The sequence below is a fragment of the Asparagus officinalis genome, chromosome 7 (assembly GCF_001876935.1).
Source record: "Asparagus officinalis chromosome 7, Aspof.V1, whole genome shotgun sequence".
Classification (NCBI taxonomy): Eukaryota; Viridiplantae; Streptophyta; class Magnoliopsida; order Asparagales; family Asparagaceae; genus Asparagus; species Asparagus officinalis.
In genome coordinates, this window is record NC_033800.1 from 73,617,428 (window position 1) to 73,636,572 (window position 19,145).

The following is a 19,145-nucleotide window of genomic DNA, read 5'->3' on the forward strand; positions in this document are numbered from 1 at the left end:
TAAACTTGAAAAGTGAAAGTTATATGGATCACATACAATTTGCCAATTTACACTCTAAATTGTTCATATTTGCTAACCCCTCCCCCCCAAAAAAAATAAATAAATAAATAAATAAACCCAAAAAACAAACAAACAGACAATAATGTAGATACTTGCAAAGGTAACACCTAGCTCTCACTCATTTGGTTTAAAATACCACTCAAATGCTATAAGTTTAAGAAAATTCTCTGAATATTCCTCTTTTACATTAGAGTTTAAGCTAAAATTTTAATTGACTAAAATGCCATTCATTTGATGTATTATGGTTAGTAATGTTAATTGACCAAAGTTAATTAATTTTACTGATTATACTTAGAGAAAGAGAGGGGAGAGGAGATGGAGGAAATCGGATTTACATTCTAGAACACAGTAGAACAATAAGAATTAGATCAAAATATTACCTATGTCCACTCATTCACTGGTCGGATTTGGTTGAACAACATGCATGGGTTTTTTATCTTTATATACCATTATTTAAAAATTTAAAAATTAGGATCTTTGAGCTTAGGAGGAAATTTCTTTATTATCTAATAAGAATTTCACTTACCTGGTTGTTTTGTATTATAAAGTTATATTTCTTTTTTTTAGTAAAGAAAAAGTAAGCTTTTATGTGATAATGTTTAAGTTTTTCAGAACTGCAATTGGGATTATATTATAACAAGCCCGTGAAAATAATGAACAAGTTAATAGCTCCAATGCGTGCTATTTCAAACATTAGTTGAAAAGCTTAAGTTATGAGTTTTGGATTTCTAAAGAGAATGACCATAAAATACATTTAAGAAGTTTTATGTTTTATTATATACATAAGTTAAAATTTTATCTTTTTTCATCCAATTTAAGATACAAATTATTTTTATTCAAAATAAAAACAGAATTGATAATTGCTAAAAAATATACACACGTGCGGAGCACATACTCTATACTAATTACTTCTAAAGGTACAGTTGGGTCTGGGGATATCTCACAAGAACATAATTCATGATTATTAATTCTCAGGGTGAATTGAGTAATAATCTCAAACCATGTATCTAGATGTGCTTAGGCATCCATCAACCTACTATCTTCCAGTGCTTCAAACAATTGTGACATCTTGATAAGTAAATTCTTCTTCATCTATACAGTAAAAGCAAGCTATTGTGAACTGTCTCCACCCTATTTCACCCAAGCCAAGGGATCCCAAACTCAACAATCATCTAGATACAATACAAACTTGCATCGTATTAATAATGGTCATCATGTTTCTTCATTTTATGACAGACACAAACAACTTAAAATCTTAACAAAATCACATGGAGAAGCGCTGATCACATGAAGGAACAAAAATCTAATATATTTTAGAAAGCTATATTGACACATGGAATGCATATCAAAATACCAGAAACAGGAAGAAGGTGGCATCAGTTCAACTAGATCAAATCTTACTGAGTCAACATTGCATGATTTGATTTCCTCTTCAACAATCGTTGCTATTAACTGACGGTCCCATGGATGGTGAAATCCGTCCTACAAAGTATAAAGAAATAATTAAAAATATCTAGGATTAAATCCCCACCTAAAATGATAGTTTCTATGTCTTCTGTATATACCTGTAAATTTGGATGGTCCAAGATTTTAACTTGTTGCTGGGGAACCTGCAAAGAAATGCCTTACATTACAAAAGAAAATGATAAAGGTTGGGAAAAGAATAATTTATTGATGGTTTGGTAGAATCAAGATATCTAAACACCTTAAGAGTGGCACATGCCCTATAGAGCTCTTCTTTACGGACATTTCCCTTGCCTTCAGCATTACCTGCAAGATAGACAAGTTAACAATGCTGCTGCTTATATGTTAAACAAATAAACCAGCAACACTCAACATTAAAAAATATGGGTTATTTCCTGCATTGTCTTCATTCATCATTAATTATCAATGTTGGCATTACAAACTTTAACATAAAACAGAGGAACAGTTCCACACATAATTATCCAGTAGTGCACTGCAGTGGTCAATAAAGGCATGTTCAAAATGGCTAATTGGATATACAACCCACAATAATTTACTTTGAAGTCCAGTTAGTATAATTTTCTTCAAGGGTCACCATGACCATGATTCTGTTCAGCCTGTCGGACTCAATTTAAAATAAATAAGGATGCCAAGTGACTATTTCCTAGATATAAATTACAGATTTCACACAATATACCAAGTTATTTGAGCTTGTAAGGTTCATTTGACAATACTAAATAGTAAATTCTATCAGTGAAAATATATGTATTGGATGTAATAAATCATGCCCATCTACAATTGGAGGTTCAGGCTCAGCTTTATTGTTTATATGTATCATCTCATCTCCCTGCATGGCTAATAGCCAGGTCAGTTTCGGTCATCCCATACCTAGAGCAATCAACATGTTCTTTAATATTGATATACCATAATTTAAGTATAACTCCAAATGTTATAATTTGATTCAACTTGAAGAAGATAATTTATGTCTTAAATGCAATTTGACATATTATAATTATCCAACAAGTACAATCACACAAAATATAAGTTAATCCAAGATGATCTTTTTTGTAATACAAGGAGACTATTTTATATCAAGTTAAAGATAAAAAGGCAAAGAATTAAGCATTATAAACAAGGGAGTTTATCTAAGTACTACAAGAATTTATATCATGGATTTTTTTAAACCAATTTCTCATTTATAACATGATGATTTCTCATTTATAACGTGATGGTCAAGTGATGAATTCAAGAATTATATATTTGGTATTTCTAATGCAAAATCAACATGTTAGATCCGCACTTTAAATTAAGAATAAAACATGTAGCCAAAACCACATTTATGCCATGTATATTCATTTTAGTTTAACAGATATGTAGATACAATACAAATGAAAACCAGTCTGAGAGCATCACAGTAAATATAGTTGGATCGCCAAATCCATGAATGGCTGTGAAGAGATAAGCATTGATCTCGCATAGCAGAAAAGAACAAAGTTCCTAATGCAAAAGGTGATGTAGCAACCTTGCAGGACTCCATTTTCCAATTTCCTAACGTAACACACAACCGTGCATGTAATATAATAGAACCACAGACCAGAAAATACACTACAAATTTGTAAATAACTTAAAAATGGGGCTGAGTATGAACGTGATGTAGCTGTGGTATTGAAATGTAAGTACCTCTTACCGGTAGACAAGCATAAAACATGGAGACTGTGCCCCTGAGAAGCCAAGAAAAGAAGGGTTGGAGCAAAAAACCTAACACAATACAAACAGTGGCTTCAGTACTTTTCGCAAAGCATGAAAAAGAAAAAAAATATCATAAAAGTGATAGTATTTTACAATTACAAATAGTGTTTCCTCTATGAAAACAGCTTTGTCCTATGCCTCGATGGACCTTGATGGTTAAGGAAAGATGGAGAAAATAAGGCTCTAAAAGGATGGCAGAAAATAAGGAAAATTCCAACTAAATGGTAACATCATAGATAAAAGGTGGTTTTCGTAATCGGAATTAACCAAAACACTTAATATCTGATACATGCCTATTGCTATCAAAGACTTATACAAGATTTGCAATTTAGAGGGAGTTACTTATAAGTGCTTATATTTTAGAATCCTATAGGACTTGGATGTAAAAGGTATAGTATATAGAGACACAAGAGAAGAGGTCTGGAGTTCATTTCCTTTTAGTTCTCAATTTCTTGGTAATGGATTGTAATTGGTATCAAGTTGCACAGTTCCATTGCTTACTCGGATCCAGGCATGCAAAAATATCATGCGTCAGCAAACTTGGAACCCATCATCATCGTCGTCATCATTTTATTCTATTACTGAACACTAAAACTGACATACTGAATAATTAATAAACACCAAATCAATCTGTATCATTCTACTAAAAAGGCACTGCACTTAACTAAACAAGTAAGAAGCCCAAAACTAAACACAGTGATTGGACACGTATTAGAAAGCTTCGATTTTCTCCTAACTACATCAATTTTAACCAAACCCTAACCCCTAATTTACTATGAAACAAGGAACAGAAGCTTACATAGACTCGTCATCTGGATGTGCGATCACCAACAGCACATTTCTTTTCTCCCCGTCCTTGTTCGTTGATCCTGCACAAATCAATCCAAAACTTGGTCAATTACAGTAACTATGAGCATGAATTAGTTAAGAACACTTGGGAATTCAAAATCTTACCATTTTTAGAAAGGAAAGAGAGATTCGAAGGGACGCAAGGTGAAGAGATGAAGATCTTGAAGAGGGACGCTGCCCAAATCGTGATGGCGCCAATTGCAATCAGGATCCACACCATTTTCTGAGCTTTGATCAATGAATTAATCGCCGTCAAGAAAGAGATCGTGATTTCAGCGCTCGCAAGATCACTGAAGAGATATTATCCCCTGTTAGTTTTATTGGATCTTGATACAAGATCCGAATCCAACAATTATTAAATTTAGCCTCTCAAACGGATATTATATTTCTTATCGCTGGGCCTGACGCGACGCTGATCCAAATAAGCGAGCACAAGTTTTTTGTGATTATGGGCATAAAATTATCAGAATAAAACTTAGAGATATATATACAAGTTAAAAAGAAAAGGTGAAACTTTGGGGAATTAAAATGCAAATCGCTGGTGTCGGAATTCACGCTTTTAAAGTCCTCGTAAATGAACATTACCCATTAAAATGAAAATTGCCTATTACTTTATTCTCACTTCCAGTAAAATGTAAATTATCTAATATTTACAGCAATGTCACTTATCTAATAGCAGGAAGCTACGTTGATTCTACATAATGTCATCCTTTTTTTTTGGTCAGGAACCCTCTAAATTAGAATATTTGCAGGATCTGTATAACAAAACTCGTTGTCATTTTTTACAGTTGCAGAGGGGAGGTTTTTACCTTCTCATAAAAAAGAAAAGATGTATGGGGGGATAGAAAATTAACCAAACAGCAATAACATATAGACATGAAATATGAACATCACATATGAATGAGTACAACAAAAGATTTAACGAAGAGACAAACTGAAAATTATCTTTTAAATTAAGATGATAGGTAAAACTTAATCAGATAGTAATATGCTCGGTTGAACAGAGCCCACCAGGATAAATCTTAGGTTTTATAGTACGATCTTAAAACCAAAACTCCGGGGGGTGTCGAAGTATGTAATAAGATGTCAATAATAATTATTTAACTAAACTAAATAGTGTGGCTATACGTAAGGCATGCATGGTGAAGTTATGCAGGGTATTTACTTACAAGATGATTAATGAAGACAGGGAAAAAATTATAACTTGTTATAACTTTATTTTATAAAAATACATTAAATTGAAAAGATGTCATTCCTAGAGAGCGAATGTAGATTGTAGGAAAGAACCGGACTTTAGAAGTTCTATCAGTTTAACTTAATTGGCCGCTGCTTCATATGAATTTGCATAACAATCCTCAAGCATTTATCCCCTTATGAGACCGGTCACCGTCATTTTCAGTTTCTAACAAGTGTGGAACAACTAGCTATGAAATGAGTAGCAAAATAAGGACACCTGATACTTATCCATGATCTTCAGCGTTCAGCTTCCTAAACTTGATCAATCATTGTTAAGAAAACCTGTTGCTGTCAGGTCCCTTCAGTTCTCTGCACTGTCCTTTATGCTCTTACAGTAGTTGCAATTTTGTCATATTTTGAGTTTTCCTAGCATTTCAAATGAAATGAAGCACAATATCGGTATCGATCATAAGGATTTCCATCAATATCATCGATCATCGTCACAACATTTCAAGGATAAAAGACCTTGGTTAGCTCTTAGCACTTGTTCTAGTGTGTGTACCTGCTTATTCACCAGTTTAGCAGTTATATTGCCTTATTCGTCCTGATATATTGATGTGAAGGATGTTAAGGGTCTAGTTTTCTTGATTTACATTGTGAGCCCATAACCCATGACCATTTAGGTAAAGAGGTTTTCTGCCAGAAAATAATTTAAATCTGCAAGCTGGATGACAAGATGATGAGGTGATTTGTTTAACTGTTAAATAGTTATATCCATTTGTCATTGCCCTCTCAAATTTGTATTTAGTGCTTAAAGAGCTTTTATTCTAAGTGCATAAGGCTGTCATTTATATGCTTAAGGCCTTTCTACTCTATTTACATTTCTCAACCATTGACATTTGTCTATATAGTTTTAAAGTGGAGCCCAAGCTTTCATGTGAGGATTGTGTTAAAACCATTTAAGCTTATGAATATACAAAATATAATAAAATGCTTCAATGAAGCATGAACTATTTTAGGACTGCGAAGTAGACAATCTATGTTTAGTTGAGGGAAATGGTAGCTTTCTAAAGCCACAAAAAAGGGTTAGCACTGTTTCAAGGGAATAAAACTTATTAGTTATGAATTCAGACTGAATCCACTAATAAATGGTCAATATGCACTAAATCATTCTTAAAATAATTAACTTGTAAGCATTATTATCTGAACAAAACAATTTCCATATCAAAAAAAATTCACTATGACACTTTGCTTGTTATAGATCACGCTGTACTTTTAATGTTTCAACTCTATCCCTTTCGGATATGGATCACTCCAAAATGAGGAGGAATAGCAATATGAGAACTATACTACAATAAATATCCCATGAAAAAAAGCAAAGATGAACCGCAATGCCTATAGTGAACTGTAGGGATACCCATCGTTAAGGAATTGCGCAAACCACAAATTAAAAACCTTAAACTTTGCATTTAACAAGATGACTTCATAAGATCAAAGACAGTTAAAGCTAACATTTTTCAGTTAATGCACTAGCTGAGGAGTTCACTATGAACTTCAGTTTGAACTCCTCACTCTTTTTCTCGGAAAAAAAATATTTTTCAGTTAATGTTCTAGAGAATTACACAGAGATCCTCAATGTTGGATTTAAATCTAATTAAATCTAATTTGTGGGCACATATGATTAATCAGTGTGTATTGCTATCCTTAAGGATAACCTGCATAAAGTGATCAGTCAATTTGGTGACTTAATGAGTATTTAAATAAATCATGAGCTAAATGTGCAGATACCAGGTTGTAATTATAATTTAATGAGGGGTCAAGTTATAAATATACAACACCTATATATAAGGGGTTAGAGCATCTCCAACAGTTTCCTCAAAAATTTCTCCAAAATGGGGAAGCAAAAGTCATATTCTCCAAATTATTTTTGCTCCAACTCCAATAGCTTCCTCATTTTGAAGAATCCTGCATTTATTACAATAATAAAAATATTCTACATACCTATTTTTGGATGCTCTTATGCATTGGAACTGCCTCCATGGTTTTTTTTGTAATTACGGATTTTGTTTTATATTTATTTTCTCCTCCATCTCGTCTTGAAGAACGTGCTGCATTTATGACCAAACTTTCACCAAATATTTAAAGAATGTCCCAGATTTGGGGAAGACTCCCATTTTTCCTCATCCATCCCTATTTTGGGGAATGGGATGGGGAATCTGTTGGACAAAAAAAAAGCCCAAATTTCTCTAAAAGTGAGAATACCAATAAAATGGGGAAGCTGTTGGAGATGCTCTTATGGTCCCTAATCTAGTGTTACACTCTCACTCTCTTCACTCCCATCTAAAGAGAATTCTCAAGAGAGAACCCTCAAGATTAAAAGATCCAAAACCCAAGTTTCAGATTCGTGTGAATCCAAATGGATTCAGGTATGCTTCCGCTCTCATGTTAATCTCTATGAATTAATCACGGTAATATATACAACAAGTGGTATCAGAGCCACTATGATTAGTTCTTAGGGATTTAAGATTAAAATTGGGTTTTTTTATCTAAATCAGTGACTTTCAGAACTGTTCACGAATGAACAGTAGCAAATTTCTGTTTTTTCATTTTCTGTGATTTTTTTAGAACTGTTACTCGTATGAACAGTAAAATTCACATTTTGAGTTGTTTTTCTCCTTCGGCTGTTGAATCTGGATCAAACTCTTGATCTAGATTTAGAGAAAAACATCAATTTGTGGTTTCAGATCAAATCATTGATCCAGTTTGTGTGCAACACATCAAACTTCAGTTTTTTGGATCTGGATCTTCTAAAAGATCAGATCGAGTGCATCTTCATTTGGTTTTTTTGGCCGACATTCACTTAGCTCTTGGCCGGTGATGATCGCTGGCGGCCCCGTTGTCAAATGAAGATAGCGGCGACGGCGGCATCAGGAAACCCTAGGGTTCCGAAACCCTAGGGTGCGGGAGTTTAAGCGACGGCGGCGGCGTTTCAAGAATGAAACCCTAAGATCGAGCAGGAGCCCAAGTGGTGACTATTCAATTTCGAAACCCTAAGGGGTGAAGGAAATTGGGCTAAGGAGCTTACCCGATTCAAGCGAGCTCTGATCTGTTGCAGGCGATCTCCGTCGGCCACGTCGACAGGCGAACTTTTCAGCAACCTCTTCAGGCGAGCTCAAGCCCTAAATCAGGCGAGCTCGTGCCTCAGGCAAGCTCGAGCCCTAATTGCAGGCGAGTTTCGAACTCGATTAAGGCGAAATTGGTCTCGATTACAGGCGAGGTCTGAGTTCGAATTTTCAGGCGAGCTTGAGTTGAGGATTTTTCCAAGCGAGCTTGCGTTAGGAATTTTTCCAGGCGAGCTTGGATTTGGGAATTTTTCGGCGAGCTTCTATTCGTTAGCAAGCTTTGTCGGCTGAAAGAAGCTTGCAGGCGAGAGTTTTAGTGAGCTGATACAGACCCATGTGAAAAAAAGAGAGAAAAGAATGATGGCTTGTAAACTCTTGTCATTTGGGCCTTTAGTCGTTTTTTGGGCCCGTAACGAATGGGCACATTTTTAATTAACTGTAGATTAGGTTGAAGGCAATCATATTTAAGGACCTTCCTATGCTTAATCTAAATTAATTAAATTATGGACCTTTATTCTATGCTTAATTTAATTAATTAAGCTTATGGACCCCTACTAAGGTATGGATTATTTGATTTGTAGTCAAATAAATTTTAAGTTGTAAGGTCTTTATTTTTTTTAAAGAGCCTTTCTATGGTTGATTAAAATAGAGAAATTTATTTTAATTGCTCAAGAAAAAAAATTCAGAATTTCATTTGGTAGTTAATCAATTATTTAATTCAAATAATATGACACTAAGACATTAATTTTGTCTCTCATTCTAAATGATTAATTGAAACAAGATGTTGCCAAAGTAACCTCTCTTGTGTAGATTGTTCAAGAGGGATGTTAGATGGTTGTGTGTATGTTTTCGTGTAAATATTTAATCGGGTCAAAGGAAGGTTAATATTTATTTAGACTACATACACATCTGCGATGATAAATATGTGATAATTATAAGGTTTACATGTGAATAATGAATCAATCCAAAGATAGTTTTATTATTTAACATGGGTTAGTGTCAGAGTTTGATCATTGCAACAAGATATCATTTACAAATTAATATTACTGTTCAAAGACTTGATATTAATGTTGTGTCAGATATCTTGAGATGAGATTTGTCATTATTTAAATCTTATTGATTACTAATTACGGTTAAAATCTATTGTTTATTTCAGCTAATACATCTGCTGTAATAATTTCTGCTAACATCAACTCTATTCCTATGCTTAATGGGACTAATTTCAAGGTTTGGAAAGAGAACATTTTAATTCTTGGCTGTATGGATCTAGACCTTGCATTAAGAATTAAACAATCACAACCTCTCAATGCGGATAGCACTCCTCATGCAAAGAAAGAGTATGAGAAATGAGAGCGTTCAAATCACTTGAGTCTAATGATCATTAAGCACGACGTTCCACAAGCCTTCAGGGACATAGAATCCGAAGGGATTACTAAGACCAAAAATTTTCTTGTCGAAATTGAGAAGCGTTTTGCAAAACGATAAGGTAAAAACAAGCACGTTTTTAGCTCGCTTGATTTCGATGAAATATAAGGACAAAGAAAATATCAGGGAGTACATTATAAAAATATCTCATATTGCTTCAAAACTTAAGGTATTTAAACTCGATCTTTGTGATGAGTTATTAGTGTATCTGGTTCTGTTGTCTCTTCCTGCACAGTTTAATCAATTCAAGGTCAGTTACAATTGCCAAAAGAAGAAATAGACTCTAAATGAGTTAATTTCATACTGTGTGCAAGAAGAAGACAGGTTGAAGCAAGATAAGATTGAAAATGCTTATTTGACTTATGCCTCTAAGGATAATGACAAGAAAAGAAAGAATGATAATGAAGCTACTAAGGGTCCAGTTCAGAAGAAACAACATAAGGATAATCAGGGTTGTTCCTTTTATAACAAATTTGGACACGTAAAGAAGGATTGTACCAAATATCACGCATGGCATGCTAATAAGGGTACGTTCCTTACTTTGGTCTGTTCTGAGGTTAATTTAGTTTCAGTACCTAAAAACACTTAGTGGTTAGACTCTGATGCTACTACTCACATAAGTGTCTCTATGCAGGGTTGCCTGAGCTACCGAAAAAAGCCAAGTGATGTTGAAAGACACATCTTTGTGGGCGATGATCAATCGGTAGATGTGAAAGCAATTGAGCACTTTAGGTTGTTATTAGGAACTGGTTCATATTTGGATTTAAAAGATACTTTTGTAGTACCGTCTTTTAGACGGAATTTGGTTTCTGTTTCTGTATTCGACAAATCAGGTTATCATTGTTTATTTGAAAACAGTTAATTTAGTTTATCTTTAAATTCAAATGTTATGGGAACCTGTTACTTGAGTACTTATGACAACCTATATTTGCTTGATATAATTGCTTCTTATAATGAATCCTTACATGTGGAATCACGTGGTACTAAGCGTAAATTAAATAATAAAAATTCGATGACATTATGACATAAGCGTTTGGGTCATATCTCAAAAGGTAGAATTGAGCGTCTTGTGTCTGATGGCATTTTGGATTCTCTTGATTTTTTAGATTTCGACGTATGTGTTGAATGTATCAAGTAAAAACAGACCAAAGTTAAGAGATTAGGTGCCAACAGATTTTCGAAAGTCTTAGAATTGATACATACAGATATTTATGAGCCATTCCTTATGACATCTTAGAATGGTTAATAATATTTTATATCATCCATAAACGATTACTCACGTTATAGGTACCTACCTATATCTCATTCATGAAAAATCTGAGTCTCTGGACATGTTCAAAGCCTATAAAGCTAAAGTTGAGAATCAACTCAATAAAAGAATTAAAACCGTTAGATCTGATCGTGGTGGTGAGTACTACATCAGATATGATGGTTCAGGTGAACAACGTTTAGGACCATTTGCTAGATACCTAAAGGAATGTGGTATCGTCCCTCAGTACACCATGTCGGGTTCACCTAGCATGAATGATGTTACTGAAAGACGAAACATGACTCTTAAGGATATGATAAGAAGTATGGTTTCTCATTCTTCTTTACCAGAGTCACTCTGGGGAGAAGCACTAAAGAAAACAGCTTACATTCTGAACAGAGTACCGAGTAAAGTAGTTGCTAAAACACCTTATGAGCTTTATACTGGTCGAAAGCCCAGTTTAAAGCACTTACACATTTAGGAATGTTCAGCTGAGGCAAGGCCTTATATGCCAAATAAAAAAATTTGGACTCCAAAACAGTTAGCAGCTAATTTATTGGGTATTCTGAACGCTCTAAGTGCTATAAGTTTTATGATCCCACACTAAGGAATATTTTTGAGACGGGGACAGCAACATTCTTTGAGGATGTTGAGTTTGGGAGAGAAATAAGGTTAAAGACATTGCTTTTGAGAAAGAATTAACTTCAGACCCAATCCATACAGTTACTTTTGATAATATTCAGGTTTCTATACCTGTTATTGATCAAGAAGTAAATTTGGAGCCTCAAGATGATAATGTTGATCAACTCCCTGTTCCAGAAGAACAAACTCAACAACCTCAAGAACCAATACTATTAAGGAGATCCACGAGAGAAAGGAGAAATGCTATTCCGGATGATTATATTGTATTTCTCCAAGAACATGAGGAAAATAATGGAATGATGAAAAATGATCCAATCAACTTCCTTCAGGCCATGAAAAGTTCTAACTCTTAAAAGTGGATTGATGTCATGAATGAAGAGTACAAGTCTATGCAAGACAATAAGGTTTGGAAACTTGTCTCATTGCCAGAAGGTGCAAAACTAATTGGTTGTAAATGGCTTTTTACAACCAAGCGGGATGCAACTGGTGATGTGAAGAGGTATTAAGCACGTCTTGTAGCTAAAGGCTTTACTCAAAAGGAAGACATTGATTATACAGAGACTTTCTCTCCGGTTTCATCGAAAGACTCTTTTAGAATAATCATGGCACTTGTTGCTCATTTGATCTTGAGTTACATCAGATGGATGTTAAGACTGCATTTCTCAATAGCGACATTAGTGAGATGATTTATATGATGCAACCAGAAAACTGTGTTAGGAGACCCGAAGAATATGGTTTGTAAATTAAGAAAATCTATCTATGGACTCAAGCAAGCTCCTCGTCAATGGTATTATAAGTTTCAACAAATAATTATCTCGTTCGGTTTTGAGATGAATATTGTTGATGACTGCGTATATCACAAGTTCAGTGGGAGTAAGTATATTTTTCTGGTTTTGCATGTCGATAAAATATTACTTGCCACTAACGATATAGGCATGTTGCACAAAACCAAGAGATTTCTATCAAAAAATTTGAGATGAAAGATCTTGGGGACGCCTCTTTTATATTAGGAATCCAGATACATCAAGATTGTTCTCGAGGGATACTTGGATTATCATAAAAGAGCTATATCGATAAAGTACTTAAAATGTTTGGCATGCAAGATTGCAGACCAGATGATACCATTGTTGCTAAAAAAACAAATTTTGTCTCAATCAGTGTCCTAAAGGTAACCTTAAAATTCAGAAAATGCAAAAGATTCCTTATGCTTCGGCTGTAGGAAGTCTAATATATGCTCAGGAAGTACGTGTCTGGATATTGCGTACATTGTTAGGATGTTAGGCAGATACTTAAGCAACCCTGATATGGATCATTGGATAGCAATCAAAAGGGTTATGGGGTATCTTTAGAAAATAAAAGATTATATGCTCACGTATAGAAAATCAAAACAGTTGGAGGTCATTGGGTACTCTGATTCTGATTCTGCTGGATGCTAGGATAGCAGAAAGTCTACATCAGGCTACATTTATATGTTAGCAGGAGGAGCTATATCATGAAAAAGTATCAAACAGACACTTGTAGTTTCTTCCACTATGACAGCAGAGTTTGTAGCTTGTTATGCATCGAATCAAGGAATATGGCTGCGAAATTTTGTCACTAGACTACGTATTTTGGAAAAGGTTGAAAGATCACTAAAGTTATTTTATGACAATAAATCAGCAGTTATGTATTCCAATAATAACAGGAGCTCAACTAAGTCAAAACATATTGACATTAAGTTCCTAGTTGTGAAAAAAATGGTACAGAGTGGACAGATATCCATAGAGCATATTGGGACAAACTCCATGATAGTTGATCATCTTACTAAAGGATTACCACCTAAGGTCTTTCATGAGCACACTGCTCATATGGGTGTGATATTATTTGAGGATATCATGATTTAGTGGGAGTTTGTGATTGTGATGTTTTATGTTAGGTTGTATTGTCTGATCAGAATAAAGTTTTTAGTTCATACACTCTGGTACATTATTTTGAGGTTAACCTCACTAAAGTTTAAGGTAGGACAAGTTAAAAATAGACATGTACTGATCACATTGCATGTAATTTTCATACTTCACATTCATGATTGATCTATGTCATTTGATTGTATTAGTATATGTGACCATTAATGGGTAGAGTCATGATAAATGTAACGAAGACTGCTTTGATCCTATATTGATATAGTCAATGGATGAGATTGTTTGGAAATATCCTTTTCAGTGATAGCAATTTTTGAGCTCATAATGTTATACACACTTTAAGGAATCATATGGTGCCCAAGTGGGAGATTGTTGGATTTAAATCTAATTTGTGGTCACATATGATTAATCAGTGTGTATTGCTATCCTTAAGGATAACCCGCATAAAGTGATCAATTAATTTGGGTTAATGAGTATTTAAATTAATCATGGACTAAATGTGCATATACTAGGTTATAATTATAATTTAATGAGGGGCCAAATTATAAATATACAACACCTATATATAAGGGGTTATGGTCCCTAATTTAGGGTTACACCCTCATTCTCTTCACCCCAACTAAAGAGAATACTCAAGAGAGAACCCTCAAGATTAGAAGACCCAAAACCCAAATTTCAGATTTGTGTGAATCCAAATGGATTCAGGTATTGTCACGCCCCGCTTCCTAAAATACCAAGGAATCGGAACGTGAACAAACTCGCAACATATTAAATTAAGGAGAATAAATAAAAATAAACATTTATCCTCAACCTAATACGCTAAGGATCAAGAAATAAATACAAAGACATAGGTCCCCGATCACAATAGCAAGAATATAATAACCCAGAATAAGAAATAGACATATCATCAAAAGTAGATCATCCTAGACATAAAAATATGGGTCAAACATAACCTTATTATAAAAACGGTCCAACTAGGAATATAACAATACATAGTCCATAATAAAAGAAAGTACTGCTAGAAAATACGAAATTCATCAACAAACTAAGAAAAATATGGTAAAAGAGTTCTAATGTTCCACAACTACTACAGAAAAAAACTACTACGCTTCAGTTTGTCCTTCTACTCCCTCGAAAAGACACTCCGGCTAGGCATACACCGACTCTGCTGCATCATCGAACTGGACTTGTTCGTCCCCTAAGTCTGACGCACATCAGAGAAAACAGGTGTACGTCAGCGTGCATGGCACACGACAAGATCCGATAGAGAGAAATAGAGATGGTCTAACGACTTATACAAAAATAGTAATAATAATAATAATAGGAGCATGCTACTAGAATACTAATAATCTAAATGCAATATATCACTAGAATATAATAATCAAAAGAATCCAAGAAATCAACCAAGTAACAAGTCGATCGTGCAACTAATGTTCATAATAATCATCCAAGTAACAAGGTCATACAACTAGATGTAATTAATACTTAAAATCTACAACAAGAGACATAGTACATCGAGCGAAATAATACAAACAAGGAAACCCTCATATATATACCATATGTCTCAAATTATAGATAATTAAATATTAACCCCAATCTATGTATAAAAAGAAATACAACTGGCCTACATCTCATAAGATTTCATACTTAGCCAAGAACCGAGATCATGTAACTAGTCATTCTATAACAGACCACTGGTCCACATCTCACATAGAATCAACGCTCATATCATCGGATAACTAATTGTTCACAAATCTCCTGCGTGGATCCAATACCGCTACACAAACTCGGTCAAAGAAATACACGCAATCCGTTTTTAGCTTGGTCCGGATTCAAGCTAAACTTGGGTGAATATCAAACTCACGAACCAAAGTGACTACACAAACTTCACTTTGACCCAACAAACCAACCCCAGTGCGACACAAACTCACTGGTGCTAACCTGGAAGATACATCAACAGGCTTATCCGATAACATGAATCATGACTTTCTCATACCAACTCTCTTGTATTCTTTAAGTCAAACATAATCCACACTATCTCTAGCTCACCACGTAAATTCAGTCATCACACCCACACATGTCACTAGGTCTGTTCATGACGCACGAGGCCCCTAAGTCATGAACTACTAATGGTTCTCAAACACAACAAGGAACAATAATAAAAACAACCAATCCTGTACAACGATGTCATGACATATCACGTAGTTAAATCTAAGAATCATAAATCATAAACAACATCTATAAAATTTAGAAAATAATCTTTTTCCAAAATAATTTATTTTAAAATTATTTCTCATTATAATTAATCTAAATTAATTCTTTTTCTAAAAATAAATTCCTTTAAAATATTTATTATCATAATAATTCAAAACTAACCCCTTTTACAAAATTAATTTCTCTTCTCATAATAATAATCTAAAATAATCTTTAAATATTCTTTTTAATATTCTCTTTTTCAAATTAAATTATAATAATTTAAATAAATCTTAAAATATTCTTTTTATTTCTTTTCAAAAACATCTCATAATTAATATCGTTCATTAAACAATCTCACGAATATATATCACAACATACAACATAATCATAATACATTCTATCTATGCATATAATTAATTCACAGATCTAAAATTAAAATGACAAGTCAATGAGCAAGAGGGATCTTGCCTACAAGGCCAAGGGGCCTGAGGACGAGGCGGCGGCGGCGCTGCAAGATACGTCCGTACGACGGTTGAAGCAGTTATGGCGACGGATCTGCATGCGGCGCGCGCTCGCCTGCTGCAGGAGGCACGATGGACGCGCGACGGGCTTGGCATCTTGGGTTGAGCAGAAGAGCGAGAGAAGGCGACGACGGCAGTGACTCGCGCGGATCAGAGGAGGTGGTCGCGGGGATAGCTGCTGAGGCACGGATTTTTGGCGGCTTTGAGGCCAAGCGAGTGGGCTGTCAGGCTGGCTGCGAGGCGGAGGGGAGGTGCCTCGCTGCAGGGGTGAGAGGCGCGCTCGGCGACGGGGAAGATGGAGAGGGAGAGAGGCGAGCGGGGAAGCTCGCGGCAGGCGGAGATCTAAGCTCGGCGGAAAGGGAACGGTTTCGAGGCGGAGCGGCTGAGAGTCGAGAGCCGAAACGCCGAAGATGGGTGGAGGAGGAGGCGGCTCTGGATGGCCGGTTGATGGGCTCGGCTGATTCGAGGAACGAGAACGAGGGCGGAGGCGGACGCGCGGTGTTGCAAGCTGGGCGAGGGGTCTTGGTGACCGTCGTGAAGAAGAGAGGAGAGAGATGGGGGGCGGCGTGAGTATGAAACAAGAGAGAGAGAGTTATATATATGTATATATATAATTAGGGTTTAGGGAATTAAACGAAAATTAATTAAAATAAATAATTATTAATATTTAAAATTTAAAATAATTACAGAATAATTATCTACAAATAAAAACTTATCCGTTGTACTAATACAATAGCTGATACGCAAGAGAAGAAATAATACAACAAATTATATAATTAAAAAAGAATAATTAATAAAAAAATAATTACTTATATTTAAAATTAAATAATTATAATATAATTATCTATGCGATAAAATGTACCAGTTGTGCTAATACGACAGTTGATACACAATAGTAGAAATAATATAACAAATTACATAAATAATATGTAATTAATAATACAATGTATTATACGGAATAATACGTAATAGTAAAAATAATACAATGTATTATTCAAAATGATACGTAATAGTATCGATAACCCAACGGATTAATTTCAGAATTTTTTACTGTACTAAGTTAATTTATAGATATTAAAATTATTTAAATAAATATAAAAGTAGACTTTTAAATCGTATAAAATTATAGAAAATCGAGAAAAATACGAACACTCTTTTAAAAATAATAAATAAATATTTTAAAATATCAAAAAATTATTTTAACTAGTATCAAAATTTCACGGTCATTACAGGTATGTTTCCGTTCTCATGTTAATCTCTATGAATTAATCACGGTAATAAATATAACACTCAATTCCAACATCATAACAAATTTCATTTTTTTCTCCAAAAACCGGTATTAAATTCCTCTAAAAATCAACAAAATTGCAACCACAACACAAAATCAAGCTAAGATCTTATTCTCCTAATTTTAACCTAGAATTTAGAAATAAGGGCTGAAAATTACTGATCCAGGGTTTCCGATCCGATCCTTAAGCACTTGAGAGAAGGTCGAAGGTGGAGCTTGCGATCGAGGGGAGAGGAGATCACGAGCCTCGAGGAGAGAGGAGATCCAAGGTGAAGCTCGAGCTCCAAGCAAGAGGAGATCGAAGGTGGAGCTCGAGCTCCAGCTCGAGGAGAGAGATCGGAGATGAGCTCGAGAGGAGGGATCAGAGGCGATGACTTTTTTCGAAGAAAGGAGGCGATCGTATTTTTGAGAGGCGGAAGTGTTTGTGGGAAAATTTGCAGTAAAAGAAACGAAGAAAAATTGATTTGTATTCCTTTAATCTCAGTTACAATTGGATTTCCTGATTACAAAAGAGAAGAGAATGATCTGGATTCTCCCCTTTGTTTAATTCTGGGTTCTCCACGGTGGCGATGGAGTGCCTCCCTCGAATGCTCATGTCGATTTTGCTCTCTGTTGACGATCCGTATGTCTCAATTCACTGGAACAACTAACTTGTGTAGCAAGTTTGAAAAAGAACTCTTAACGAGTTTTATAACTCAGATTGAGTGTCAAACTCTGTGAAAAGAGTTGTTTGAACCGAATAATCGGTTAATAAGCCAAGTAAATTTGCTGTTGCTGAAGTCGAGAATGTCAATCTTCTCCAAGATTCTCTCCTTAGCCGATCACTAGGTGGTTTTTAACACCAAAAGTGCCAGCCGAACTAACCCAAACTCCGAACCCCTTGGTGGTTTGATCTCCCCCAAAAATTCCAGCCCCATAGGATATTGAAGAGAACTTGTTTGAACAAGTTTGAAACTCTAACTTGTTTGAACGAGTGTAGTAGCTACTAACCAAATTTCACATCGATCGGACCACGGATGAGGGTCCGATCGTCACGCCGATCACAACTACGCAAAAGTGACTTTTTCTTCTTCTCTCTTGTTCTCTCTTTCTTTTATTTTCATCCAGCCCTCTGCCACCAGCCCCTATTTTTTTGTAAAAACCCCCTATTTGTAGGAGTTTAACGTTTGGAGCTGGATGTGACCTGCGTTTACAGCGTTTGAAGGCTGCGTTTACAGCGATTTGGAAGCTGCATTGGCGGCCGAATCTGAGCTGCGTTTGCAGCTTTTGGAGCTGCATTTGCAACTTTTGGAACTGTATTTGAGCTGCGTTCGTGGCTATGAACGCGGCGCATCTTGATGCTGGTACGCGAGGAGGACTTCCACGTCTTGATTTGAAGAGACCGTCGATTTGTAGTCTCTTTCTATCGAAGTTTTGCAAAGATCGTCATTTTGTAATCTTTACTTTAGCTCTTTGATATGCAAGAGTCGTCAGATTGTAACTCTCGATGTTGATTGTGAAGACTGT

General features: G+C 35.2%; 1 protein-coding gene across 4 annotated transcripts in view; it reads right to left on the bottom strand.

The window, feature by feature from the left end:
- The window catches only part of LOC109848368 (probable N-acetylglucosaminyl-phosphatidylinositol de-N-acetylase), a 32,817-nt gene extending 16,463 nt beyond the window's left edge, over nt 1-16,354 (bottom strand). For 2 of the 4 annotated variants that reach the window (XM_020417825.1, XM_020417824.1), the window contains exons 1-7: nt 8,384-8,746; nt 4,228-4,412; nt 4,073-4,142; nt 3,212-3,282; nt 1,766-1,830; nt 1,626-1,670; nt 1,462-1,542 (exon numbers count right to left, since the gene is read on the bottom strand). In XM_020417825.1, coding sequence (XP_020273414.1) covers nt 1,462-1,542; nt 1,626-1,670; nt 1,766-1,830; nt 3,212-3,282; nt 4,073-4,142; nt 4,228-4,342 — 447 coding nt within the window. In that variant the 5' untranslated portion in view covers nt 4,343-4,412; nt 8,384-8,746. Of the gene's footprint in view, nt 1-1,461; nt 1,543-1,625; nt 1,671-1,765; nt 1,831-3,204; nt 3,283-4,072; nt 4,143-4,227; nt 4,413-8,383; nt 8,747-16,298 lie in introns of those variants that run through there. The other 2 variants (XM_020417828.1, XM_020417827.1) reach the window with 2 other exon arrangements.